General features: G+C 42.5%; 1 protein-coding gene across 1 annotated transcript in view; it reads right to left on the reverse strand.

Moving 5' to 3' along the window:
- LOC127233008 (myomegalin) overlaps nucleotides 1–26,927 on the reverse strand; it is a 185,086-nt gene that overhangs the window by 87,386 nt on the left and 70,773 nt on the right. The window contains exons 5-8 of the mRNA XM_051199341.1: nucleotides 9,943–10,019; nucleotides 7,651–7,774; nucleotides 7,298–7,473; nucleotides 6,913–7,030 (exon numbers count right to left, since the gene is read on the reverse strand). Coding sequence (XP_051055298.1) covers nucleotides 6,913–7,030; nucleotides 7,298–7,473; nucleotides 7,651–7,774; nucleotides 9,943–10,019 — 495 coding nt within the window. The remainder of the gene's footprint in view (nucleotides 1–6,912; nucleotides 7,031–7,297; nucleotides 7,474–7,650; nucleotides 7,775–9,942; nucleotides 10,020–26,927) is intronic.

Below are 26,927 nucleotides of genomic sequence, written 5' to 3' on the forward strand. Positions count from 1 at the left end.
AGATAAAGGTAACACACATTATGGGATTTAATGCACTTTACCCCCAAATGCTGATGCCATTTTGTCTAAGGATGCTGTACTTAGCCTTGTTCCAAACATTCTTTCAGCTTAGAATACAAGTAATATTGTCTTTCTGAAAAAATAATCTTTTTACTTTTTAAATCTGATATGGAAACTGATACCCAACCAGTCCCCATCACTAGTATTACAAACTACATTTATCCTCTTCATTTCTTACCAAAGAGGATACAAAAATATATGTACCAAGTATACCAGTATTTGTATATCAGGAAATACAAAATGAGCCATATGGGTGATTTTATTTTAGAATTTCCCTAATAGTATTATGTCAAGGACATATATATATATATATATATATATATATATATATATATATACACATACATATGTGTATATATACACATATATATATATATATATATATATATATATAATTTTTCCTGAGGATGCTGGAGTCATTGTAGTAAAATGTTAGCCTGACAGACTTTAGAGAGAGACTTTTTGGGGTTGATCTTCTAATATTACATTGACAGAAAAAGGAAAGGGACAGATCTATGTCTCATAGATCATAAACAGTCAAAAAAAAAAAAAAAAGCCAGACCTTCTTTGTAATCAAGAACATTTTTTCTAATCAAAATATATATAGAAAAATTTACAGAGTCACTTTGACTTAAGCACCTAGTGAAAAGCTCCATCTATTTACCTCTATTAATTATAGATCTTACCTTCTATAAGGTAGGCATAGACAAGACTGAGAAACACTCCTTTAAATTGATTCTTATTTGCCACTCTTTTATCAAGACCTCAGAATTTGTTTAGATAAAACAACACATCAAATCTCACATTGGAGAGGTTCTTCTGCTTTCTCCCCATTTTAAAATTCACATTTATTTGAAATTACTCTTCCCCACATGCATTTTAGGATTATGTACTATGCAACATCACTACAGGCTTAACCCATATCCCAATACCAAAATTTCTAACAAGTTATATAATTGTTCTAGGTAATAAACAGTGATTAGGGGAATACTTAGGTTTCCATAAGTTTAACATAAAAACCACACTTTAAGTGTGTAAGGTTTAACATGTAACTTCAAATACAACATGTTTTATAGGAATCTACAAGTGTTTAATCTCTAAAAATGACTTAATTTTTAGAGTTTGAAAGTTGCATTCTTCAAAATAAATGTTTCATATTTTCTCCTATAGCTTCAGACTTCCTACAGTCACCACTGACTGTTCCATGCCACCCCAGACCAACTTCAAGTGCTATTTATCTTCATTTGGGGGAAGGTTAAAGAGCAGATCATAACTGCAGATGTTCAATAGGTCTACTACAGTACTTGTCACAAGTGCTTTCAAAAGATCATCTTTTTCCTTGTAGTAAGGAGTTAATCCCCTGTAAAAACAATAAAGAACTACCAAGCATAACACTGGGCTCCATTAAACTCAAGATGTTGAGCTACTCAAAACAACAATTAACATCTATAAGACTACAGGAATAGAAAACAGCAACTTGCAACTAGCCAATTATAGGTTAAATAAACTAGGGATTTTTTTTTTTTTTTTTTTTTTTTTCTGGCTAGGGAGATTGGAAACTTGGGGAAATCCAGAATCAAAAGAAGGGAAGGAAGGTCCTTGGCTGTCACTACTCCGTTATCAAGATCATCTCAGGCTGTAGGATGGAGCTCTTGCCTGAGCTATGTATCAACTACAATAGGAAGAAAGTAACCTGTACCAGTAATCATCCTATTTGTATCTGTCGTACACTCATCATATTCTCTATCAGAGTGAGAATCCTAATGTCTACCTCTGCCACTACCTCCACTACTGCTATGAATTGGTCTGGTTATGTAAATGCCTCGGGTAGACCCGTGCTCTCTCGGTGATAGAATAATCCACACAAATTCTTCTACTATGCATCCCTATTCCATATGTCTTGTCCATAGCCTCTTTAGAGTCATCTATCCTTTCAAATTACACAAAGCAAAACCACATGATAGCCCAGTCCAAGGATCATAGACCACATTGACCCCACTCAGCCGTCCATGTTGAGAAAATATTTCCTGGTGATGTAGATACAACACAAAGTCTTGGCCCAATATTCCCAGGCAATGGTTGGCATCTGGATCTGCCAAGCTGCCAGATGTCTTCTGTAATTAGATGGAGAGTGACTCAGGCTCCTTTGCCTTGCACATTCTGGTGTATAGGACCCACTTCAGATCCTGTTCTAGGTGTAGCATCTGTGAGAATGTCTCCTTGACCTAGAACTGGGTTTTGACCCTTATCGAGAATGGAATTCACAGAGTTTTGAAACCCTTGATTGACTACATGATTCCGGCCTAGTCTCTGCTTTTACTTATCAGGAGTTTCCATTGGAGACTGTGACTGAGACACTCTGTGCCCTCCACGTTGTCCTCTGTGTCACTCATCTCTGCCAGGGGTTCCCCAGAACTAGATAAGGGACAAGTCTGGGCTTGAGGGCTGGGGTTTAGTCACCTGAACTGTGGGGGAAAAGTGACAAGAGTGCTCTGCTCCACCCACACAGCTGGCAGGCTCCAGCAAAATGCACATCTCCACCCACACAGCTGGCAGGCTCCAGCAAAATGCACATCTCCACCCACACAGCTGGCAGGCTCCAGCAAAATGCACATCTCCACCCACACAGCTGGCAGGCTCCAGCAAAATGCACATCTCCACCCACACAGCTGGCAGGCTCCAGCAAAATGCACATCTCCACCCACACAGCTGGCAGGCTCCAGCAAAATGCACATCTTCACCCACACAGCTGGCAGGCTCCAGCAAAATGCACATCTTCACCCACACAGCTGGCAGGCTCCAGCAAAATGCACATCTTCACCCACACAGCTGGCAGGCTCCAGCAAAATGCACATCTGGTTTTTGATTGGTCTATGTAGAAATATGAAAATGTCTAGAAATTGTTTATATTGCTTAAGCATAGGCACATTCCAGGGCTCACTTAGAAAGTATGGCTTTAACAAATCAAAAGTCAAATGGAGGAAGGGCACCTGAGCTGTTGTTCCACAGTAGAGGAATGCTCTCCAACATCAAAACCACATTCTACAGAGTAGGGAGCTAGAAACCACTCAGCATTGATGGGACAACGCCAAGACTGTCCCCACAATTCTCTAGGATCCATCTAACCTTTGTGTAATTTCCATCCCTTTGAAGTACTGTTTTGCTTCTAAACAAAATGCATGGTAAACATGCTCAAAGTCTTAGTTAAAGCAACTGGACAAGAGATAGACATAAAAGAAATACTAGCAGAAAGGGAAGAAACCAAACTATCCCTATTTGCAGGTGACATCATTCTTAAAAGACCTTACTGAGTACATTAGAAGACACTTGGACTTAATTCACACAGTAAGGTTGCAAGATGCAAAATTAATATTAAAAAAGAAAAGAAAAAGAAAACCCAGTTCTGAGCTTTTATTTATACAATCTCTCTGGGAAAGAAATTAGGAAAATTATCCCATTTGCCACCCCCTGGAAAGTAGGTATTTAGAAATAAATATAACCTAAGAAGTGAAAGACCTCTAAGACAAAATTTTCAAGCTATTGAAAAAGAAAATCACAGAAGATATTAGGTACTGGAGAAATATTCCATGCTCCTAGATAGGATGAATTAATATTTTGAAAATGTCTATACCACCAAAATTAATGTATGGAATTGATGCAATACCTATCAAAATTTCTGTGTCATATCTCACAGGTTTAGAAAAAATAGTTGTAAGTTTTATATAGAACCATAGAAGGCCACAAACAGCCAAAGCAATTCTAAGGAGTAAGAACCATCCATGATGATGCTGTTACAATACCTAACTGCAAATTATACCACAGAACTACAGTGAAAAAGACAGCCTGGACCTGGCATGAAAATAGATAGATAGACCAATGGAATAAAATATAAAACCTGGAACTAAAATGGCAAATCTATGCTCACTTAATTTTTGACAAAGGAGGTAAAAACTACTTTGAAAAAAGTAGTAGTCTGTTCAACAAATGGTGTTGGCAAAACTGTATTTCCACCTGCAGAAGAATGAAAGTATGTACTTACCTTTCACTTTGTACAAAAAGCAATTCAAAATGGATCAAAGACCTTAATTTAAAACATGAAATGCTGAAAGTTTGAGAAAAACACAGGGGTAATTTTTTTGTTTTTTGAGACTTATTTTTATTTTATATGTATGGGTGTTTTGCCTGCATGTGTGTCTGTGCATCACATGTATACAGTGCCTACAGAGACCAGAAGAGGGTACTAGATCCCTGTTGGAACTGGAATTACAGATTGTTGTTAAATCACCACGTGGGCACTGGGGATTAAACTCCGGTCCTATGAAAAAGCAGTCAGTGATCAAGAGCTCAGTCATCTCTCCAGCCCCAAGAATATTTAAAACAGCACAGGCACTAACCCTAAGTATTCACAGATGGGGCTACTTTGCAAATAAAAAGGTTCTGTCCAGCAAAGGAAGCAATCGGCAGAGTTAACAGACAGCCCACAGGATGGGACAAAATCTTTACCTAGGCAAGGGCAACTATCCAGAATTTACAAAACACACCAGACATGAACTACCAAGGAAATAAAACTGCTAACCAACAAACGGGCAAGTGAACTGCATAGACAGTTTCAAAAGAGAGAGAGAAAGACAAACAGACAGACAGACAGACGGATGGATGACCAATAACTTTTTAAAAGTATCCAATCTTCTGAGCCATCCAGGAAATAAAAATTAAAACTACCATGAGATACTACCTCACCCTAAACACACGGCTGTCATCAAGAAATTGACAACAAACCTTGGAGAGGATATAGGGAGACAGGAACATTTATTGGTGGTGGGGTAAATCAGTTTGGAGATTCCCCCCAAATTAAAAATAGAATTGCCATGTGACCCAGTTATTTCACTCCAGGACATGTACCCAGAGAACTCCATAACCTATCACAGAGATATGTGCACCCCATGTTTATTGCTGCCTTAGTCACCATAGCCAAGAACTGGAATCCTCCTACTTGTCTATCAACAGAGGCATGGACAATAAACTGTGATACACATGCGCGCATGCGCACACACACACATACACACACACACACACACACACACACATACACACACACACACACACACACACATACACACATACACACACCATGTATAATGGACTACGACTCAAATCTAAAGAAAAATGAAGTTCAAAATATTGCAAAAAAGTGGATGGACTAATAATGTCTAATATTAACTGAGGTCACATAATCTCAGAAAAAACCACTTATTCCCTCAACTATGTGGAGTCTAGCCAACAACAACACATGTAAACAAATATGCACGTGACTTCAGTGTAACGTGAAGTAAAGAGAACAGGAAAGGCTAAATTTAAGGGGATGAAAAGGACCGAAGGCAAGTAATGGACAGAAATTATAAAAGGGGATATAAATGCTAATTGCTTTCTTGTTTCAATTCATGTCATTTTTGGTTTTGTTGGTGATTAAGTGCATAAAATACAGTCAAAAGTGAAAGTTTACAATTTAATATGTGCTGTGGAACAATCTTTGTATACTGTAAATATGAGTTACTCTCACTGATTAATAGGGAGCTGACTGACCTATAAATGGGCAGGAAGAGATTGTGTGGGAGAGCCAGACTAGGGGGACATTGGGAAGAAGAGCCAATTCTCAGGAGTCTAGCCACCCTCTTGGGATGTTACAAAGATTCCTAAATAATACTGTGTGACAAGCATGATGGAATATCACTGCACAACTGTGCTACAGTCTATGACAAAAGTGACCAGAATTTTCACATATAATTAAGATTCCCAATTAATTGGCTTTTAAAATACTTATGTATTTATAATTAAATGTGTGTATAAATCTGTGTGTGGATGTGAGCATGTTCATACAAGTTCCTATAGAGTCCAAAGGAGTTAGATTTCCCTGAAGCTGGAGTTGTGGATGCTCGTACAACGCCTGACATGGCGCTGGGAACCAAACTCTAGTTAAAGGGCAGTGTGCACTCTTTTTTATTTGTTGTGTTTTTCGAGACAGGCTTCCTCTGTGGCTTAAGAGCCTGTCCTGGAACTTAGTCATAAACCAGGCTGGCTTTGAACTCACAGAGATCCACCTGTCTCTGCCTCCCAAGTGCTGGAACTAAAGGCTTGCACCACCAACACCCAGCTCGGTAGTCTCTCCAGCCCCATAAGCAGTTGACTTTGAATTAACCAAACAGTGGACCTATCACAGTCAGGAAAGCCCCTGAAAAGAGAGGCAAGGAAATAGAGGAACAACAGTCTTTATTCTGTGACATCTACTAACTTACAGAAATCAATTCTGCCAGTGACACATAGAGGCTTGGATACAGATCCTTTCCATATGTCCACCTCCAGACGAGAAACCTAGTCCATTCCTGGATTTCAGACCCATGAGACCTTAAACTGAGACCCACTGGTGTAGTGAGATATTCACCTTGTCTGCACCTGTGGCATAGACCACGCCCATTGGGGGTGGAGACAGGGCCGGATGTGATCTGGGGGAATTAAGGCTGAAGAGGGGGCTCAGAGAGCTCTCTTGCTTGCAGCATGGGGACAGGAGTAGATCCGGAGGCATCCTTGGGACCAGAAACCTGCTGGTGTTCATCTGTCTATGTTGTGAGTTATTTCTCCCTGAATAAACATCTATCCGGCCTATTTGTTTCTCCTGATCCTTATTAAACATCAATACATGGGAGCCTCATCTGGGTTTCTGATACAAGACTTTGCATGATAAAGATATGCTGTCCCTTAAGCTGTGAAGCATGTGGTGATTTGTGGTACACGGATCATAACAAGTGCTCAAGGAAGCAGGAAGCTGGTGCCGCGGTGGCCCAGCCTGAGCCTCACCTGCACCTCCATGCTCGATGGCTCCTCCAAGAGATGTAGCAGTTGTTCTTTCTCTTGAGACAGCTGTTCCACCAGCCCCTCCTGGGCAGCTAAGCTCTGCCTCAGCTCTTCAATTCTCCTGGGCCAAAGAAACAGAAGGGATCTCTTTATTCATTCAATCAATTTGACCATTAATTCTTATCTGTTTCTACTTAGGCTCCTCACACAACCAATGAGCTTTCTTACTGGATGCCATTGAAGAGCCAGCCTTAAGAAGAAATATGACCCAGAGGAACATGACATCGTAGTCAAGGCAACAAATGCCACTATCGGCACTTAAAGTGGAACAGCGTGACTATAGTTTGCTCTCCTGGGGAACATGGAAAAGAGGACCAAAGACACCCACCTGTCCCTCTGGGCCAGGGCTTCGCCGTATTGGTCAGGCTTCACCTGGTCTCCGAGTACATCTTCCTCATCCTTGGCAGCATCCTTCAGCTTCTCTGAGAGCTCCAGGTTACACCCCTTCTCCACCTCCACCAGAGATGCCATCCGAATGGCTTCATTGTTTGCTAGACTGGATTCCTGTGAAAAGGAGGGAATCTGAGTGGTGGTCTAGTCCCACCCAGGTCAGGAGCTCTAAGATAAGGGAGGAACTTGATGGACGAGAGAAGTACAGGAAAGCAAAGAGGCCAGAATTTAGGGTGGCCCGGAAGAGTCTTTGGGGGACCACTTGTCCTGGTCACTGTGGACACTCCTCACCTCCTGCAACAGCTGGATCTTGTTCCCTAGGAGCTCATAAACATGTTCTGTCTCCTGCTGCCGGTCCTCAACCTGACGCCGGAGCTCTGCTTCGTTCTGGCTGTTGAGATCCTCCAAGTCGGCCCTAAAACCACATAGCATTTGCTTACTAAAGCAGAAGCCCAACGTCATGAGCAGACTCAGATCTCTCCAGCCATTCACTCACACAGGGAGGACAAAGTGAAGCCGTACTGAGGCACTGTTCCCAGGGCCCACTGTTCAGCCTTGTCATCTGGCCCTTTAGGACCTCTAGCTTCCTTGTTCCTTGGCAAGCAGGGTATGCCTGCTGCCCTGGCACTGCCATGATTGCAATAGCTTCAAGAGGAGAAGCCCATGGTGAAGACAAGGGAGTCAGTACCTATGATCACAGTCATGGGCTTTCCCATTGAAAGGACTCTTCTAGAGGGATTTGCTAGCAGCCTGCTTCCTTGCTGTTTGGGTTTTAAATATTCATTCCATTTAGGTTGGCAGCACATGATAACCATTTGGGCAGCCACAGAAATGCTCTCCTTTACAACCAGGAACCTTTACAACCTTTACAACCAGGTGTCCCAGACTTGAAAGTCTGTGACACCTCTACAGAGGTCTATCCAGTGTTCAAGGTCCCAGGCAGAAAGCAGATATTTAATCTGTATACACTCTGGTTTTGGCTGCATATGGTTTCTCTGATATCCCTAGGAATGGCTGTCCAGGCACTAGCATGAAGCGGCTAAGGTATCACCAGTTTATTTATAGTGAACGACAGCTGTCCTTGGATTTCTGAAGATTAGAAATTTGGGGGCCCAGATCAGGTGCTGAGTTATCTTAATTCCGGTTAGGTTTTGTTTGTGTTTTAAGCCATTTTTGAGAACCATGCACTATCTTCTTGTTCTCAGAGTAAAGAAGTGCATTAAATAATAGGCTTATAAACCACCAAGTCTGGTGTACTTTAATATTTGGACCAGGAGGTTGTCTCCATGGAGACAGACTGGATGTTCCCAGAGATTGCAGAATTTCTTGGTTTATAGTGGGTACTAATCAGTGCCATCTCAGAGGATAGCCCATCTTCTGGTGTTGGCATTATATAGCCTTTGTGAAGTAGGAAGGGACAAAAATCAATGAAATAACCCAAGCATCCAACATGGTAACTTTTAGGAATCAGCTTCTCCTTTAACCCCACAACACTTGAGAAATTCACCTGATAGTCTAGAACTAGGAGCTTTAGAGAATGGAGACATTCCCATCATCCTGAGATAAATTCAACTCCCTACACCCATATTTTACACATTTTAGAAAAACATGCCACTTTTATCAAAGTAGATATAAAATGATATAAACGAAATTTTAAATATTACAAAACTCTCAAAATGTATTGATTTATTGTTATTACAAGTTGTAGAGCCTACAATAGCAGAAAAGTTTTCTTAATGGATACTACTGAGGACTGAACCCTAATAAGAAAATTCTTTTACCTATTGCTATGTTGTTTAGTAACATCAACTGTGGTGATATATTGTTTGTGATCTAATAAAGCTTGCCTGGAGATCAGAACGCAAAGCTAGCCATAGCCATAGAGGCCAGGCAGTGGTGGCACACACCTTTAATCCCAGCACTAGAGAGGTGTGTAAGACAGGAACAGGGTGTCAGAGCAGGCATTCAGTATTCGGCATTCAGTCTTGAGCAATTAATCTCTAGCCACATTGAGGACAGGATCTTCCCAGCCTTGCTGCAAGTTTTCTGCCATTACAAAGGATGGTGCAAAAGTATTCTTGGTTGTCTCCTTTCATGGCGCCTTTATTTATGAGGAATAAAGTTCCTGCAGGGGATATCTGATTTCTTTTACCTTAACATCAATAAATCATATAAAAAATGATGCCATAATCTCTGCTTTCACCAGAAGAACATGAGAATGACAATTTCCCTGAACATTATGCCAACTTTTTTTCTTTTTTTTTAGATTGGCTGATCATTCGTAATAAGTGTTATTTGCAATATTCAACATTCACTGTCTCCTGATTAGTTCTTTCCTATTTAACAGGAAATTTGTAGTCTCAGGTCTGGGAGATTCTCCCATCCATTGCAAAGCATACCAGATGCATCCAAGGAAACATGAAATACATGGCTTCACATCTCAAATCAGACCCCACATTCAAACGTGAAGGCTAAGGTTCAGGACTTAGCCTCTGAATTCGTTCCTCTCCAGTGAGTGAGTCTGGGGCGGGACAGAGCTCATGTGCACACACTGCTCTGTACGGCGCTCAACCCGCAACTCACCATGACTTATCCAGATGCTGGTTCTTGTCCTGGAGTTCTCGTTTCAGACTCTCCACTTCAACCTTCAGCTCGATGTTCTGAAAAGCACACAGACATTAACCGTCAGTAGCCGCTGGCACTCTCTGTCCTGACTCCTATTTGACTTACGCTCTGGTCCACAGCCTTTCAGCTCATCTCAGTCCTTTTCAGAACCCCCAACATATATGGAGATCCAGATGGATCAGTAAACAAGCTCTCCAGTCCCAAGATTCCTCCTGTGCTGCTATTCATGCTTCCTGCCTGTCTGTCACTACCTCTGGATGATCACCAATGCCCTGAGCCATCAGCTCTCTACAACATTAGAGGACACACCGTGCATGTACACCTGCACATATCTGTGCTCCTACCCACAGCAACATGCATACACAAATAACTAACCTTCTACATGTTTTTAAAACACATAGTAGCCTATAGTAGTAAGAAAAGTAAAATTTTGTTTCTCTCTCTCTCTCTCTCTCTCTCTCTCTCTCTCTCTCTGTGTGTGTTAAAAACACCACCATAAATTTTATTATGAAATTAGACTTTTATAAATTAAGTGATCTTTGGTGGTGGTTCTTAGTAGAGAGCAATTCTTATTGGGGTAAGTCAGCAACAGGTAAGATTTTGGCAAACAGAAAAAGGAAATAAAGGTATGCCTGTAAAGTATGAACAAGGATTTAGTGATGTTTGCACAGTGTTCCCCCTGCAGATTAAATACCCTGCTGTATATGAGGAGCGGGAAATTAATACAAACAACATTAGCAGAGCCAGAAGGTGGCTTAGTTGCTAACAGGGCCTACTGTACAAGCATGAGGATCTAAGATCAGATCCTCAGCACCAATGTAAGGTAGCTGATTCATGTGCCAGTGGCCCCACTGTGTGGGAACAGAGGTGAAGAGAGCTGAAGGAAGATGAGGAGTGGGGACATCAAAATCTTAGAACTTTCTAGCTGCCAATTTAGCCAGATCCAGGTTCAGTGAGAGATCCTGCTCCAGGGAATAAAATATACAGCGATAGAGCAGACACCAAAAATCTTCCTTTGGCTTCCTTATGAGGCATGTTCTCCCACACATACATGCATATATATCACACCTATACATATGTAAAATACACAAAGGAAGGAAGGAAGGAAGGTTCGTGAGCCCAGGTGAAGAGGACTGGGGGGAGCCAGTGGCAATCAAAGACTCACCAGTAAAGTCCCACCAGCATGAAGTGTGTGTGTGTGTACAATATTCAAAACTGTTGGCTATTACTGACAGTAACGGTGATAGTTTGCCCTGTCTGAGATAGCTGAAGTTATGGGATGCGATCACATGTTTGACTAACACTGCATCATAGAAAGGAAATGATTACACTAAAACCAGAATGCCCCAGCAACTGAGCGTGCATCCCCAACCTGAACACTCTGCACTTTCGTCTTTTGAGATACGTAGTGAAGAGAAATGAAAAGGGTGGGACAGGTGGGCATGTGGGGGTGGGGGACAAGGTGGGGGTGTAGAATTATGAGTCACACATAACCGATGGCACAGTTTACCACATTTGTCTACGCTCACAAGTAAGTGTTCCTGTGTAAGTTCGAAGTATAACTTAAGTAGGTCCTAAACTACATTTGTTTGTCACATCAACAGATCTTGTCAGTGTTGCACTAAGAGATCTAGGGTAATTTATATACTGAAGAAAGGGGAGCTGGGGGGCACCTCCTTTACTGTGTGTCCCCCAAAAGGGATATACACTCTATTAACTGAAGGAAAAATTTCAGTGCTGAAGCTTAAGTTAAATGAGAAAGGCATTAGGCTCCATCACAATGCCAGCATTTAGAATCAGAAGCCAGGGCTGAACACTTAACAACTGACCAGACTGCACTGATGTTTGCTGCAGCATTCAGTGTTAGATGAAATCAAGGGCCAGCGTCTCCACAGTAATCACAGTAAACACGGCACTCTGCAAAAACAGTTTCCCCGCCTGCATTTCCTTCCGAGTTTGACTAGGACTGAGATAAAAAGAAACAGCAGAGTGGCCGGCTCACTCTTTCCAAGTCTTCCATCTTAACTCTAAATGGATCAATTGCTCATATAATTCCCAACATGGTCATCTCTCTTAAAAATACTATTTTCAAAAAAAATCTCAATATAATTCAAGACAGAATAAATCCAACAAATGAGCAAGCTAACAAGAGGCTGATGGACAGATGGACTGTGGGAAATGACCTGGATGACAGCTGCTTCCCCACAAGGACCTGGGGAGGTGTTATTTCTCAAGCTGTACATGTTTGCTTTGTTCCTATATATTTTTCTATTCATGCTTCCTTGTCTTTGTTCTCCCTGGTGATCTGTAAGCAAAGCCTTCTATTCCTTGCAAGGTATAATGATTAGTTTCTTTTCCTGTAATTGTACCTAATAAGGAGCTCAGAGCAAGAGGCACCCTGGGTTCACAGATCTTCTTGTATAACCAGCATCCCATGCTTAAAACTCACATCGCAGTCTCCTGCTATCCAAGGCAGGCAGAATGCTGTGAGACTCAGTGGAAACCCTTTAATTTAAAGTCCTTTTACAATCTGGGGCCTGGGAGATGACTCAGTGGTTAAAGGGCTTGTCCTGAGAGCCTGAGGACTAGAACTTGAATGGTGGCCCTCCTGTAAGTCTTGCCCTGGAAGACGAAGGCAGAGGATTTCCCCAGAGCAAGCTCACTAGCAAGACTAGCTGTATGAGTGGGCTCTGTGATTGACTGAGAGACATTCTCTCTATGCATAAGGTAGAAGAGTGATGGAAGATGGTTTCCTACATCAAACATAGGCCTCCATAGGCCTGTGCATGCACACATGTGCACATACACACACCCCACATGCACACCACACACACATGAAAAATGTAAACTTAAAAAATAAAAGACTTTTGTTTTAATCTGGGAGCAGTCTCTAAATGATGTCCTATGTACGCACTGGAGACAAAGGGTTAAATAAACTAGATTCTTGTCTACTCTGCTGCCTCTTTCCTCCTCTTCCCTTCAAAAGGGCCAAAGTTGTACCTATATTTACTGGAGCTCAGAGACACTAAGGTCTAGAGGTCTGACAGGGAAAATTGACTATGGACTGGATACCTGCTGGTGTTAAGGACGTACTTTTCAAACCATGTACAGTAACATTTCAGAGTTTATGTTTTAAAGAAAGAACTTATCTGAGGTCTGTCAGACCTGTTGCCAGACAAGGTCATACAATTTCTGAGAGCTGCTGTAAGAAGTTGAGACCAAGAGAAGAAAACATTGCAGTGAGACCAACCAGAAGAATGAGGTCCATTGGGAACGGCTGGAGCTGGGGGGCATGGTCCTCTGGACATGGGGCAGGGACACATGAAATACTAGTCTCTTTATCTTTGTGCACATTTAGAATTTTCCATAAAGTCAGGGTCTGGTAGCACATTTGTCTGAGCAGAGTTCTGAAAGATGACAGTTCATGGAGACATGGTCCCAAGACCCCTCAAGCTCACTGTTGCCACCCTCCTCCAAACACGAGGACTCCTACTAGTTGTAAAACCAATCATGCAGCTGTCCTTGAATGCCACCAAGGCTCTGCCTGACCACTCCTGGCCTGTGGTGTCTTCTCTCCTAAACCTGACAGTCACAGCGATTCACCTGAAGCTTCCTCCTGTCCAGGAAACTTTCTGCAGAGCAAGATGAGTATAATTCAGCATCCATACCTACGGTGGTGCCATTGGGACACTTGGGCAACAGGCGAAAGTCCCTAAAACAAGCCAGGACGTGTGGCCACCCAACACCTGTTTCTAGCATGCCCCCACCTCACTCTTACTCGCATCAGTTATTTTAAATATCTGCCTTTCCCTCTAGGCTCTCCATGTAAGTTTAGGGAACGAATATTTAAGAACATTTTGTCAACTGTCTTTAGTTACATTTTTGTTTGGGCATTAAACTGCAGTGTCCTGCTTTTGTGTGTGTGTGTGTGTGTGTGTGTGTGTGTGTGTGTGTGTGTGCATGATGATAATCTGCCAGCTTCTAAAGACAGGGACCACGTCTTATGTCATAGATATATATGTGTGTGTGCATGTATGTATGCATACATATATGTGTTGTGCATATGTGTATGTGTTGTGTATACATATATACAGATATACTCATACATATATACACACACAGAGAACACAGCATGTCAATATGCATGATAAAATCAGAGAGTGTAACCCTCATTGGATATGAAAGTTGCCAAACTGAAGGGCTTTCCTTGGCCTCACAAGCCTGAGCTCAGGGAGTTCTCTGTGCAGTAAGGAGCAAGCCAGGGTCAGCCTTCAGGGAGCCACTGCATGTTTGGAAACAGGAGAAGCCAGAGAGAAGCAAGCCTGCTACAAATGAGTCTTAATTGGGGACAAAAATAAATGCAGCAAAGTCCAACCCTGACCACTTCCGTAAATTAAGGAAACTCAAAAGGAGCTAGCATAGTGGGAGGAAGAGTTCAAGGCTTTTGTGAGACCCTCCCACAGTTCTATCCACTCCAGTGAGAATAGCTATTAATGCATGGGCTTCACACCCTTTCCAGAAAAGTGAAGTGCAAAGTGAAATGCTCCATGCACACAGAATAATTTCCTTTTCTGGGCTTCTTTGATCACACTGGGGGTAATATCACATCTCTGCAGAACATAGTAAAGCATGCAGTGTTTTCATAAGGAGTTCTATCCTCTGGCTGAGCTACAAGGCACTGGTCCTTGTATGATCCTTAGAAACAATTTTAGCAGTTTCTGAAGGAATTCTTTTATAAATAAATTTTCCTTCTATTCATCAATTTTCAAAGCAAAAATAGAACTGGAGAACACTAGTGGGTGCAGGCATCTTGCTCTGTCATTAACACTGCAATGTTGGAGTGTCCTTTCCAAAGCTTTGCTTATAAACATTCCATTCATTCATATTGGGACCTTTCCCCCTTGCCTGAAAAATATCACAATGCTGCCAGTGTCCTCTGTGAACGTGAGACATCTAGCCACCAGGGTTCATGTGCAAGTCTTCAGACTTCACCAGAACGAAAGGCTTGGTTTCCGAAGAACAGTTCCTGTTGTTCCACAATCTATGCTCACCATCATTCGGTTGCACAGCTAAGGCCCAAATTAGGCACAGAGGTTGCTCCAATGTGAGACGTGTCCTTCATTGCCAGGGAAGGGACAACGGGTCAGTGTCTTCAGTCACCGTCAGACTGTGCAATGCCAGGGCAGTGCCCTGCCAGAGCCAGCTTGAATACCCGGTCTCCCAAGGAGACAGAAAAAAGCAGTGGAAAAGTTTGGTTTCTACAGCAGCAAGCCCTATATCGGAACCATAACACTTTGTTCAGGGCACGGTCTCAAGTCCAACCCACGTCACTTCTCCATCGGGTCCTAAAGTCATGCTGACTTGTTCTTTTGATTAGACAGACACAGACGGCAACATCCGAGGGCCCTGACATTCTAAGATTAGGTGTTTGGGCAAACATGGCTAGGGATGGCGTATGAGTATATGAGAGCATGTGGGGGGGGGGGTGGTAGGAGACTTAGAGACAGGAAGACAGAGAAAAGGTACTCTTTAGGCAGAGGGCAAGGGGGCTGATTTGAATATGGCAGCACTTGGCTATTTTGTCCTTCAACCAAATAATAAGCATCCACCCTTGTGCAGGCAAGGTACTCCAACAGCTTTTAGAAATACCAAGTCAGTCACAGACCCCAGGAGATTTATAGCATACATCTAATCAATTAAATACTTGATCTATAGCAGAATTCAATGAGCCAGAGAAATAACAAGCGTGCAGTAACCCAGGATCAGATAGCCATGTAGAAATGTGCGCAGGTGGCAGATATAAATAGCAGCAGATACACAAATCATTGTGAATTCAACACGTGACTCCTGACTTCATCCTCCAAAGAGACACCGCTAAACCCACAGATGAGGTATCATGCCCGGCTGCTCTCCTTCCCAGCATCCCAGTTCTACCTCAGGATAGAAAAATGAACCGAAATACCATGGAGGGAAGGGAAGGTGAGGCTCCAGTGCTGAGGCAGCGGCACGGTAAGCTGCCCATCATCCACGGTGTAAACATCTGCTCTCACACATTCTACTACATAGAACCACAGGAAAAGGAAAGTTCAATAATTTTTCACAGGTTGCTCATCCTCTCTATCCTAGAGATCATTTCAACACGTCAGAACAGTTACCTCGTGTTTTAATTTCAGGTGTATCAATTAAACATACAGTTAAGTAAGGAGAAATGAAAACATCGACATATTGGAGGTATTCAATGAATGTGCTTTCCACAAGTAGTTAGATGTGTGAATCGCGGGTGAAAGAGCCAATTCTGGCCAACAGTCAGTTTAGAAATTCAACAGAAAATAAATGAAATGAGGCATATTTGGAATTTGATGGTGGAGAAAGTGCGCATGAATGGGGCAAAGGGTAGACGGGAGATCTTTGAGTCTCCTGCTCAGTTTTGCTTTGAGCTAACACTGCCCTAAAACATGAAGCTTATTTTTACAGGAGAATAAATGAGGGGGGGGGGAAGCGAGATGTGCTGGGTATTTTATTTACTCTGAGTGCGGAAGCCCCAATACACAAGCTCAATTTCTTACACTGACCTCCAATTAAACCTCCGTGTGTCATAAGCTAGTCATTTTCTCTGGCCACTATGTTAGCCTGTTGGTTGAGTCCCAGAGCCTTTGTTGATCTGGCCCAACTGAGCTGGCAAGTGAGAAGACATACACATAAATACCAATGATCTCAGAGAACCTCTTCTCCCCAGGACATTCCTTAGCAGGACAAATCCCTCTGACTTGGCTGGAGTCTGTGTTCACAAATAGGCCTGGCTGGGCTTAATTTAGAAACTTGCAGGCCCCTGGGAAGAGCCCAGGGTGAGGCTTCAAACCCTGCAACCCCCCCCCCCCCAGGACACTTCATGGGAGACCAGAGCCCAGTTCCATTGCAGGAGCTAAAAGGGTTGTTTCAAATGATATTTCTTTCAGCTGTTTAAGAATTGCATTTCACGGGAATCGCCCTTTGTTTTAATTCACTTCTCAGGCAGCAGGTACAGGACTTATATGAAGTATAATGACTATTAAAGGCTGGGCAAGGTGACACACACCTTTAATCTCAGCACTCAGGAAACAAAGGCAGATGGATCTCTATGAGTTCATGGCCAGTTCACTTATATAATGAGTTTTATACTACCCAGGGCTATGTAGTGAGACACTGTTTCAAAAAAAAAAAAATCCCAAACATAAACAAATTTGTAGATATTTATAGTGAATATGTTTAAATTCTTGACAATATCTGACATGCTATGGTACTGGACTCTAATGTCTGACTCCTGCTTTGAAAGCCTGGCCTGGTTAGCGAATCCTTTGATCATCAGGCCACTGTCTGAACTTAAACCTGTCCTGGAAACCTGGGACAGTGTTTTCCCTACAGAAGCCACAGCTGTTGCATTCAGGATGGCAGGCACAGGCCACCCACAGCTACTGAACACTGGATATGTGACTAGTACAAACTGAACTCAATGTACTATCAAGATTCCAGGGACAGTTCACAGTGGGGTTTTGTTTGTTTGTTGTTTGTGTTTTGTTTTGTTTTTTGTTTTTTGAGTTTTCAAGACAGGGTTTCTCTGTGTGTAGCTTTATAGACCAGGCTGGCCTCGAACTCACAGAGATCTGCCTGCCTCTGCTTCCCAAGTGCTAGGATTAAAGGCTGTACCACCACCCAGCTCACAATGGGTTTTTATTTTTGACTATCGAAATAGAATATTAAAAATCTTTAAAACTTAAGAATTTTTGTACTTCTGTTTTTGTGTTGAAATCACAATGTTTTAAATGCATTGTTGCCATCGGGCTTTTACATGGTCCTGCTCATTTTTTAAAAATGTGGTCATGTGCGGCTTGGCTTGTATTACATCTCCTTGTATTGTAAGTACATTGTGAGAGGCCATGTTTGGTGTCTTTCGGGTCCATCCTGTGGTCTAATCACATCATGGATTAATGGATTAAACACTTAACACTTATTAAGAATTTGAGGAAAAATGAATAAATAAATATCTGCTCCCATCTCACAAGTCAGTTAGTTACCCTCTGCCCAAAGAGTGTCTTGTCCCATCTGCCTGTCTCTTTGTCACACAGGTTAGACATGTGGGAGAGTCCCAGTTTCTACAATTGCAGCTCCCATCCCCAGCCAAACAGTAACACTGTTCCTAGTCACTGTCTCAAGGTCACCAGGCCTTAACAGTAAGTTCCTGTCAACCATCACAGTGGAGAAACCACTGAGTGACAGCGGAGAGGTCGGGGTCACAGTTCCACTCTGTGTTTGGACACTGAGCTGCAGTTAGTGTAGATGTGACATCCTCTACTCGCTGCTTCATTGTGGCTAGCATGTCCTACCTGCAGAAGATGATTACTTGGTTACTAAGTGAGTGGGTGACATCCTACCTGCAGAAGATGATTACATGGTTACTAAGTGAGTGGGTGTGGCTCAAAGTTAATGTCAAAGATTTCCACTTGTTAGCTGGACCTTTTCTTAAGTCATGCGCTTCCTAAATCTATCAGCCCCTCTCTGCACAATTCCAGAGGAGTCAGGTTCTACTGCATTTCTCCAGGCTGCTGGGTGTCTGGAGGAAATGACAAAGAACAGAGCTTCTCAACCACCTTTTCAGCACAGCTGATTCTCGCCTGCAGTTTTCCGGGCATTGGTAACTGAGCCACGCAAAATCCTGGATATATATTTATGAGCTCAGTAATATATTTAGGTTAAAAGCTATGGAGGATACTTGGTGCTGATCTAGCCTACAAAGCGGAATCTATGGGGATATTTAAGAAGCATATACAGAAAAAAAATTGCCAGATAGAGATTAAATGATGTGTGCCAAATACTTATTCTGAACCATAATCAGTTGAGGAAAATAGATAGAGGGGCAAGATTTGGGGCTGTGCTAATGAGGAAAGGCCCACCCGAGCAGGTGCAGTCTGGGCTGGCCGGACTCTTAAAGATGGGTAGGATTTACACATGCAGAGGGCAGGTGTTCCAGATAGGAACAAGGATGTTTGCACAACAGAATCCTCAGAGAGGGAGTAACTCACTCCAGGAGTATGCTGGAAATGTATTTTGGGGAACAAATTGAAAGTTGTTTCTTCCCTGACACTTGTGCAAGCTCCTCCTGTCACATCTGCCACACAGCAGCGCCAGCTCTCACACACCCTTTCTCTGACCACAGATCTCTTCCAAACACCGCCCAGGAGGTCTTTCCCCCTCTTGCCATCAGTATCTCACTATCCACTGAAAAGCCCTATTGCTGTATGATATATGGACATTCTTCTGCCTTTAAAACTCTTCTACGACTCAGTGCCCTTTCCAGTCACTATCTGTTTCTTCCTTCTTGGAACACAGCTCTTTAATGTAATCATTTTCACTACCGCAGCTTAAGCTAGCTTATTCTTATTCAGCAGGGACAGGAAATAGCTAATCATTCATTACCTGTTAGGCACTAAAATGCTCTTTAATGTTCTTCCCCAAGGTGAAAAACAATTCCTATTTCTACTATCCTTTACAATTTTTTAAATTTGCTTGCTTACCTAGGCCAGCCTCAAGAGATCCTTCTACCTTAGTTTCCAAGTAACTGGGACCCTACAGGTATGCCACCACACTCGGTTTATAATCCCATTTTTTTTGGTTTAATTTTAAGTTGGTTTGAGTCACTTCCTGTTTCCTCTGAATTTGTCGGGAACACACCTTACTATGCATGAGTCTGACGGCACTGTAGGGCAAGGACAGCCCTGACTCTATTACATCCCATGTGGCCATTTCCACCTGATTTACAAGTCAAAATGAGGCCAGTGTCATCTTCTACCATAACCCATCAATAAGACAATCCACCTCTTCTTGCTATAGTCAGGGGCAGAGCACACTAAAGTGTCCTCTTACCAAGTTCTTTCTCTTTCAGTCACCTGGATGCAATGTGAGTTCACCACTGAAAAACATCATTTGCATTTAAAACAGTGTCAGACTTTAAATAAGCATCAAGGCTTTGCTTAGTAGGTGTAGAATTAGGCCATGTAGCTGCTGGGACAACAGGTAGCCTCCCTGTGTTTATTAATGGCACATGTGGTCTTGTGACAAACAGGGGAAAGCATCTGCTTCACAGGCTGTCAGGTGATTGAATGTATAAAGTGGTTGGGGCATGGTACATGCATACACTCAATCCCCTATGCCCATTCCTGGGATTCAAACAGAAAGTATTTAGCATTTTGATGAGGGAATGAGGCAGGGGCTACAAAGCTAAGAAGGGTCATTTTCTGCATGGCTGTTTATTTTATGTCATTTTATATCATGAACTTTAGGCACTGATTAAAGACTCTGACTCTTTAAGAGGTAGGAAGACAAGAGAGGAATAAGGAAGAAGTTGAGGGTCACATTCCAAATCCAAGGAAGAATCTCATTGTCAATTGATACCACCTTGAAACAGCAGCAATTCATGCAGGCTGAAGGGACCCCTCTACTCTTGCCTCCACTTTTGTAGAAGATGTAGGGACCAGCTACTACAGCCTTAGCTATGGGTTCCTCTGAGACACTAGGAGTTAGGCAGCAGGCTGGACTTCTGCATGACCAGGATTTGAAAGTATTAGAAAGAAAGAACAGGGCTGGATACTAAATAGAATGGATACTGTTTCTCACCTCTTTGAGCCAGGAAGACCCTGGGTCCAGCTCTGGGCACATCTATGAGTGGCTTAGGAGCACAGCGATGATATAATACCCTGTGGCATCAAGTGTGGACAAGACCAAGTTTGCATTTATGCTGAGCAGAGATACCCAAATTGATTAGAGAATGCAGGACAGGGATGTCTAAGAAAGGCAGCTACTGTGGCTCTGTGGAAGACCTAAGACCTTCCAAGGGACAGTGATGTGAGGAAGAGCTGACTTCAGGTCATGGTAGAAGTCATGGTACGAAGGCCAGCAGCTTCCTCAACATTTAAGATTTCTCTCTCCAAACCTTTCTTGGTCTGGGAGACAGGATGCTGGTGTTGTAAGGTAGCATGTGCCTTTCAATCCCTCCCCACCTTCTCAGGCCAGGTTTCCAAACAGCGGGTATGGAAGCTGCCCAGTGAGGCCCCAAGTCACTTCCAAAGTTGCTTGGAGCAAAGCCACCTGACTCTTGCTCAGCTATCCTCAGAACAGTATGTGCCATGTCTGCCTTCCAGTGTGTGTTTGGATTAGCTGCTATCTAGCATGATAGGGTGGGCTCATATCTAGTTCTCACCTGCCCCTGTCCATCCTGTGCTTTCCTCGTGTATGATACAGCCTCACCTCTCCCAGCAGTTGAACTTAATGACACGAGCCAATGCAAATGAAAAGGCCCACAGAGCTTTTGAAAAAGCCATGACTGAAAGCCCTGGGTGGGGGTGGAGAAAATGAATATATCCATTTGTTGTCACAGTATAGCACCAATCATCTGTGAATGGGTCTAGCACCTGCTGTGAGTGTTCTGCCTTAGCCATTGCAAGCAAAGAGGGAGGAAAAACTAACTTCTCACAAGCACAGACATTTCTTGAATGTTTGTTGTAGGTGGAAGAGTTTGTTGTTTTGAGTATCCTGGGCAGGAGCTTATGCCTCTTGGATTTCACTCCTAGCTTGTCCACTAATATTCCGTGTTGTATAAAGTGAGGGCGTGACTGCTCCAAGGTATGGTCGATGAGAAGGGTTTTATTGCGGATACGAGGGAGGGAACAGCCAGAGGCATCTGCAAGAGTCAAGAGCAGGGGGAGAAGGTAGACCAAGCATGGCCAGTAGACGGAACCAGGCCATGAGAGGAGAGGGAGATGGAGAAGAGCGAGAGGAGAGAAGAGAGAGCAAAGAGGAGAGAGAGCCAATATCAAAGAGAAGAGCCAAGAGAGTGCATGGCTGAAATGGCCAGGGTTTATGGGAATCAGACGCTGTGGGAAGGGAAGGCCATGAGCTGGAGAAGTTTAGGGTGGGGGATGGGTGAGAAGAGCTGGGAGGAGCTGAAGGTGAGGAGTGATCCCTGAGACCAACGTGTGCTTTCCTGTGCTAATAGGCACCTCGGCAGCCATTGGTCATAAGTTCCTTTTGAACTTGACACATTTGATATTAGGCAAATTACCACTCCGGACCTTGATCCCTTTATCTTTAAAATGAAGGGTTCATTTATGGGGGGAATCCCGAAAACCCAGAAAGTATCAACTATCACTGCTAATACTACTCTTATACTAAAGCTCTCTTGCAAAGGGAAGGGCTCTTCTGGACTCTTTCTACCTCTAAACAGTGGTTTTATGTTCTTTCTCTCCCAGTCTTTCCAGCTATTCAAACACACCAAGACAGAGATTTTGCCCTCTTCCTCCTGCCTAGACGAGATGCTAAGCATCAAAACTCATTTCCAGCTTGTAACAAAGCTTGTACCTGAGCAAACTTGAATCTCCCCAAACCACATAAAAAACACCCAGTGCTCCCCACTTTGTTTTACAAACAAGTACACTCATCCAGGAGAAAAAAACTGCTTCTAGCTGTGCAGGCTCACAAAACCCAGGCTTTACCCTAGTAACTGTGCTAATTGTAACTCCTGCTACCCTGTAACAACGCTGGCTTTCCTGGCACTGGCTGAACCTATCCCAGCCCTGCTTGTAGCTACTATCCTAAGCCATCAGAGGGTGACACTACAGAAGAACTTCAGGTGACTGACCAGGTAGCAAGATATCTCTGTCATTTCTAGAGTTCATATATTATCCTTCTGTGGTCTTTGATGGAGTTGAAGTTATAGTTTTCCTTTGTTAGGATTAAAGACAAGTTACATATAAGACTTTAGACTCACAAAGATAGGATAGATGATGGAATATCTTCTTTAAATCTTGCTAAATGATAATGGACTAAACAATATTAACTATAGTTCTTATTTGATAACCATTTTGTTATATATTTTACTATGTTAAAGTTAAAACCATTCTTTTTTATTTTAGAAAAGAGAAGATGATGGGGTCAGGAATTATCTCAAAGAATCCTTTACAAATTTCCCCTCCATTCATCTGGGGGTAGCAATGCCTTGTCTGGATTCCTTAATGTTTGAATTCCTTTCTATTACTGTTTCCCATCCCATTCCATCTCCAGTGTTTTACTTATCTTCAAAGGTCCACCTTCCAACCTAGTACTGGGAATAAAGCAGAAGCCTTAGAGAGACCTATTGAAGAGTAGATAAACCCAAAGGTCCCCAAGATTTGTCCTCTGCTGGCCTTTCCAGTGTCACCTTCACATCACCACAAGCCCTCCATACCTCACATTCCAGCCACACACAGTGACTGGAAGTATGCCAAGCACACAGTGCTCTTTTGTGACTCAGGATTTGTATATTGCTCCTCTGGTCCAGAATACCTTTCTCCATTCCTTCATGAATTACAGATGGTTGTGAGTCATCTCGTAGATGCTGAGGATCAAACCAGGGTCTTCTGCTCTTAACTACTGCGCCATCTTTCCAGCCCCAACGCCTGGATACATAATCTACTTTTCCCTAGCTGCAGGAGCCTCGGCCAACTCCTGTGAGCCCTAATTTATCCTGTTTGCTGCAATAGACCAGGTATTAAATTAATTAAAATGGTTATTACTGTCTTGTATAACAAGACATGTGCTAGGGAATGTCTGCCTTCTCCTCAAGTAAACTGACGTCTGTGGCTGCATTGCCAAAGTTAATGTTTTTCTTCATAAATTTACCAGAGTTGAAGATCGTTTTCTTTTCTGTTTTTTGTATGTATGCAATGACTGCTTGCATATGCTTATGTATATGTGCATGTATTTTGTACATATGCAATATATACTTGTGTCCATGTACATGTGTGTGTGTAAATACATACGTATGTGGGAATGCTTGTGGAAGCCAGAAGATGTTTGCTTTATCCACTCTCTACCCTATTTCTTTGAGACAGGGTTTCTCACTTGGCTAAGGCTGTTGAGTTAGCAAACCCTCTAGTCTCTACCTCCTTGGTGCTGGGACTATAGATTCAGGCTGCAATGCCTGCTGATTTTTTTTTTTTTTTTTTTTTGGTTCCTTGGTTGCTTTTGTTTTTGTTTTTGTTGTTGTTTGTTCATTTGTTTGTTTGTTTTTTAAAGGGGAAGGATTAATACAGGGTTTCTCTGTGTAGCCCCGGCTGTCCTGAAACTTGCTCTGTAGACCAGGCAGGCCTCAAACTCAGAGATCTGCCTACCTAGTGCTGGGATTAAAGGCCTGTGCCACCACACCCAGCCATTGCTTTAACAAGGTTATGGGGGCTGAAGTCAGGTCCTGAAACTTGGACAAGTACTTTACTTACTAAGCAAACCCCCCCTCTCTTATTTTGTTTCTTAATGGCTTTTTTAATTATTGTTAACTTTGGGGACAGTTTTTAGTTATATACACTTGAAGATGTGTGTGACAATAAATATGTACAATTTAAAAAAATACTTTTTTTGGTTTTTCAAGATAGGAGTTCTCTATATTGCTTTGGAGCCTGTCCTGTAGCTCACTCTGTAGACCAGGCTGGTCTCGAACTCACAGAGATCCACCACCTGCTTCTGCCTCCCAAGTGCTGAAATTAAAGGCATGCATCACCAGTACCTGAACTAAATTTTTTAATAAGAAAAATATGTGATAGGAAAGATGCAAAAGGGTATAGTGTGTGCGTGTGTGTGTGTGTGTGTGTGTGTGTGTGTGTGTGTGTGTGTAAAGGCCAGAGGTTGACAGTGCCTTCTTCAACCTTTCTTCATCTCATTTTTTGAGACAAGGTCTCTCCCTGGATGTGGAGCTCACTGATTAGTCTAGACTGGCTATCCATCAAGCCCCAAGGAACTCCCTGTCTCTGCCTTCTCAGCGTTGGGAGTACAGGTATGTGCCCTAGCCAAACTATTTATAAACAGTTCCCTGAAAGCCCAGAGTGTCCATTTCCCATGTGTGTTCTTCTGCATGCACTCTGTGTGCTGACTGCCTGTCCTCAGCTTCCTGAGATTCTTGAAGGCATTCTTATCTATTGGCCCTCCTTTGTGGAATGAGAGTTGGAAGGAGTTAGGGAATGTTTATTAAATACAAATATTTATTAACTAATAATGCTTATTAAATAATCATGTTCAAGAAAAGCTTGGAAAAATATGAAACCCATGTATATTGTAATGGGTTCAGCTATATGAAAATGACATTAATTCCTCTAAAAACTGCACATAGAGTTACCATATTCCAACAGTTCTTGTCTGGGCATGGAAACCTGACTAAAGCAGACATTTGCTAATTTGTGTTCACAGGGAACTTTATTGTTGTAGAGTAATCTTTTTGTATACTGTGAAGATGTGTTGCTCTTATTGGTTTAGTAAAGAGATAAATGGCCAATAGCTAGACAGGAAGAGGGTAGGCGGGACTTACAGTCAGGGAGAGAGCTCTTTGGGATGAAGAAGGGCGGAGTCACCAGGACACTCAAGGAGAACCAAGTTGAGCATACCATGCTGAGAAAAGGTACTGATGAGCCACATAATAAAACATATATAAGACATATGCATTAATTTAAGTTGTAAGAGCTAGGTAATAACAAGTCTAAGCTATCGACAGAGCATTGATAATTACTAATAAGTCTCTGTGTCAATATTTGGGAGCTAGCTGGTAGAACAGAGCTGACTGGCAGAACAGAAAATTACAGCTATATCTTATTCACAATAGCCAAATGGTGGGAATTGTAGACATGGAGAGATGACAGACAAACGTGTAATGAACAGGTATTTAGCTAAAACACAAGGGAATTCCAACACAAGCTATGGATACGGATGATCCTGGAGGGCAATATGTGAAGCAACTGACTCCACAAAGCTGCCTCCTAGGCCCAGATGTGCTGTGGCATGCTCACCTCTGCAAATATCATGTACACATAAACAAAATAAGGAGCATGGACAGTTGGGATCCAAGGCAGAAAGGAGTGCTAGGCTTAGGAATCAGGGCTTTGAAGAGGTTTCCTGGTTAGAAAATCTAATAGATGCAAATATGTAGAGTGGCCACCTCACCCATAGGAAAATGAATGGGCCAAGCATTGGTGATGCACGCCTTTAATCCCAGCACTCGGGAGGCAGAGGCAGAGGCAGACGGATCTCTGTGAGTTCGAGGCCAGCCTGGTCTACAGAGCAAGTTTCCAGGACAGACTCCAAGCAATACAGAGAAACCCTGTCTCGAAAAACCAATAAATAGATAAATAAATAAATAAATAAATAAATGCTGGGACTCCAGGATCAGCAGTGTGTAACTGATCACAAAAGGACAAATATATTGTTTCACTTTTATGAGACAGTAGAGAGATAACAAAGATTGAAGCAGAATGGGAGACCAGGGAATGGGAAGTGGGTGTCTGATAGAGACAGTTACAGTTGGGGGCAAAGCTCTGGAGATGGATAAGAGTGATGATCATAAAACAGTGTGAATGGACAAAACTGCATGCTTAAAATCAGTAGCGAGCTGGATTTTGTTTTATATTTTACTATGATACATTTCTTTGTGTGTGCCCATGAAGAGTAGAGGCCAAAGATAAATGTTGGGTGTCTTCCTCTATTGATGCTGAACTTATCTTTCCAGAGAAGGTCTCTCACTGAACCTGAAACTCACTAACTTCGTCAAACTGGCTGGCCAATGAGCTCTGGGGATCTGCCTAACCCATCAATTCTTGTTGTGTTCTCCCCACACACCTCTGCATCCCCACTACTGCCACCACCATCTGTTTCCACCATCCCTCCCCCCAACACCGGAGTTACAAACCCATGCCTTATCAGAGTTTTTCTTCTGATCATTGGGAAGCAAATCCTAAACCAAATTCTGGAGCTTAATCTAATTCAAATCCACTTTGACTCACCTTCTTAACAAGCTACACAATTTATACTTTTCTGTCTGAACTTACTCCAAAGACATCTTCCTACTGGCTTCATACATGCAGATTTGTACAGAAATAGCCAAATAACTGTGGGATGGT

The sequence above is a fragment of the Phodopus roborovskii genome, unplaced genomic scaffold (genome assembly GCF_943737965.1).
Source record: "Phodopus roborovskii unplaced genomic scaffold, PHOROB, whole genome shotgun sequence".
NCBI lineage: Eukaryota > Metazoa > Chordata > Mammalia > Rodentia > Cricetidae > Phodopus > Phodopus roborovskii.